The sequence below is a fragment of the Phaethon lepturus genome, unplaced genomic scaffold (assembly GCF_000687285.1).
Source record: "Phaethon lepturus isolate BGI_N335 unplaced genomic scaffold, ASM68728v1 scaffold42272, whole genome shotgun sequence".
Classification (NCBI taxonomy): Eukaryota; Metazoa; Chordata; class Aves; order Phaethontiformes; family Phaethontidae; genus Phaethon; species Phaethon lepturus.
In genome coordinates this window covers 5,846-8,255 of record NW_010522016.1, presented here as the reverse complement: position 1 = coordinate 8,255, position 2,410 = coordinate 5,846, and the positions used below count along the sequence as shown (strand labels likewise).

General features: G+C 48.3%; 1 protein-coding gene across 1 annotated transcript in view; it reads right to left on the bottom strand.

The window, feature by feature from the left end:
* Positions 1-1,990: 1,990 nt before the first annotated feature.
* RPS10 (ribosomal protein S10) overlaps positions 1,991-2,410 on the bottom strand; it is a 5,316-nt gene continuing 4,896 nt past the window's right edge. The window contains exon 5 of the mRNA XM_010281693.1: positions 1,991-2,079. Coding sequence (XP_010279995.1) covers positions 2,038-2,079 — 42 coding nt within the window. The 3' untranslated portion in view covers positions 1,991-2,037. The remainder of the gene's footprint in view (positions 2,080-2,410) is intronic.

The window sequence follows — 2,410 nt, the reverse complement described above, 5'->3', positions numbered from 1 at the left end:
GGGGCGGGGGGGTGTCCTCTGCAAGCCGGGGGGGGCCTCAGCACAGAGCCACCTCACAGGGGGCACGTGCAGGGCCCCCCTACCATCGCACATGCTCCCTGCTCCCTGCGGGCCTTTCGTGGGCGTTTTGAGGCTTCAGCCTCAGAGCACAATTTCACCGTAAGGGCCCACATTGCACCCCAGGACCGGCAAACACCACCCCCACCCTGCCGCAAGGCCCCCACACACAGGGTGCTTGCTCGCAGGGGGGCCGCAGGTAGAGGGATGCGAGCGGACGCCGCAGCCCCGCGCACCCTCACGAGCCCAGTTTTGTGTGCTCCCCCCAGGAGGACCACCCTGGCCAAGGGTCGCGTACCTGCCTGAGCGGCATTTGCCCAGCGTTGGTTTGGATTCAGCGGCCTGAACTTCCAGAACGGGAGACAGTCGAAAATGGAGGATAAGCCAAAAAGCCTTTAACATCTTCCAACTGGGTACATCAAATAAAAGGCTCTTGGCTAGGTGTGGACCCCACCAGAGCTCACCAAAAGAGACGCAGGTAACAGCCATGCCTCTCAGACCCCCTTCCACTGTTAAAAAAGCTTTGCGAGGACAAGGATGGGATCCACTCTTCCCATCCCTGGGACAGACTGGTGGGTTAGGAGACGAGGCTGAGATTAAAAACATGGGGGTAATACTTCCCTGGTGGAAGAGTCCATTTAGACTAGTGTTCTTCACCCCAAAACAAAAGCAATCTTTTCTTGTTCATCTGGATCTTCCCTTTAACGAATCAAATGTTGTTTCAGAAGAAAACATGGAGCACTTCATACCAATTGCCACACACTTAAGTACTCCAAGGGATTTTAAATAGTTACTTAATTTCACATGAAGCTAAATGTTTTGCTGAACACAACACTGCTTCCAAAAACAGAATCATAACTATAAATGCATAGCAGCAAGTATAAACATTACTGCTACACTGTAGGATAAAATAAGCAGAAACTTGAACCCCCAGTAGATCCAGAAAACCCACAAGCTCAAGAATATCACTATCAAAGTTGAAAGAAGAGCTTCTTTAATGCATATTCCCATTAAGAACAAGGCTGTAAAGTGCATCCTGGCTAAATCCAGTCACTTGGGATTCAGCAGGTTAGTCTGGATTAGGTTTAGCTAAATCACAACCTACAAACTTCAGCTGAGGCAGATGGATCAGTTAAAACAAAGATTTGAAACACCTAGTCTCTCTCTACAGTTCCAACTCCCTCAGAAATAAACCAAATTAAAAAAAAAAAAAAAAATCACATGCCCACCATTTCCCTCACCCCAAACCAGGACTAGAATGAACTCCTTTCCCCCTGGGTTCGTAGCACTTCTGCAATATTAAGGCTGCCCTGAACAAGATACCATTTACCAGGAAAGCCATTCCCAATTAGCATCATCCCGTTGTAAGTTGGCGGGTGACATCTACCGGTAGGCTGCACACTGCCGGGAACCCCGGGCTGCACGTCCCCGTCCCAGCTCTGCTCTGCTGCAGACAGCGGGTGCCATCACCACCACCCCATCTGGATTAACGCAGTCATTTCAGAACCAGGATAAAGGAAACGCTCACCTGCCTGCACTGGCTGTGTCCAATTCACAGAGGGCCTCAGGCCAACACAGCTGAACTTGCTGAATTTTCTGTCTGCAAAACAGAATGGTCTCTCTCAGCCCAGCTTTACTGCATTACTGGGAATTACTAGAAATGAGTGTCTTCCTGGGCAAAGCAGAAAAACTGCCTGCGGCGCTTCTGTGCTGCCAGGAACTGATGCTCATTACTCCATAAGAATCACCTCTACACACTAGTGAAACCCTACATCAGTAACCACCAAACCTAGCAAGTTCCTCCCTATAACCTGCTTTCTAATCACAAGTTATTCCACTACTGTTGTTACACATGCCAAATGTTTGAGTCACTTCTCTGCTACGTGAGCTTTAGATTTATGCACTTGAATAAGACACAGTGATGCAACCCAGGTGGCATTTTCACCTATTTTATTATACACAAAACATGAGCAGGAAGTTCTACTGAGGCGGCTGACCACGTCCACGACCAAATCCACCTCTCTGTAACAGAAAAGGAAGAGCATTAGAAGTCACCGTATTAAGCAAGCAACGGCGGCAAATACACAGCAGCAAGAACCACCAACGTCATAAAAGAGCTAGCTGTCTTGCCTCAACTTTGCATTACTTATAATAAGCATCCCCTGCTCCAAGCGTAGCCTAACTGACCTGAGACCAGCTACCTGACACAGGTTAACCAGATGAGTGATATTAAGAAGAAAATCCTAGCCAGCTTTGTGGATCATGTCTAAAACTCTTCTATTTCTGAAGTACAAAATCAAACATTTCCTCCAGAGAGCTCGGCTTGCTTCTCAAATGTGTCACTGGCTTCCCA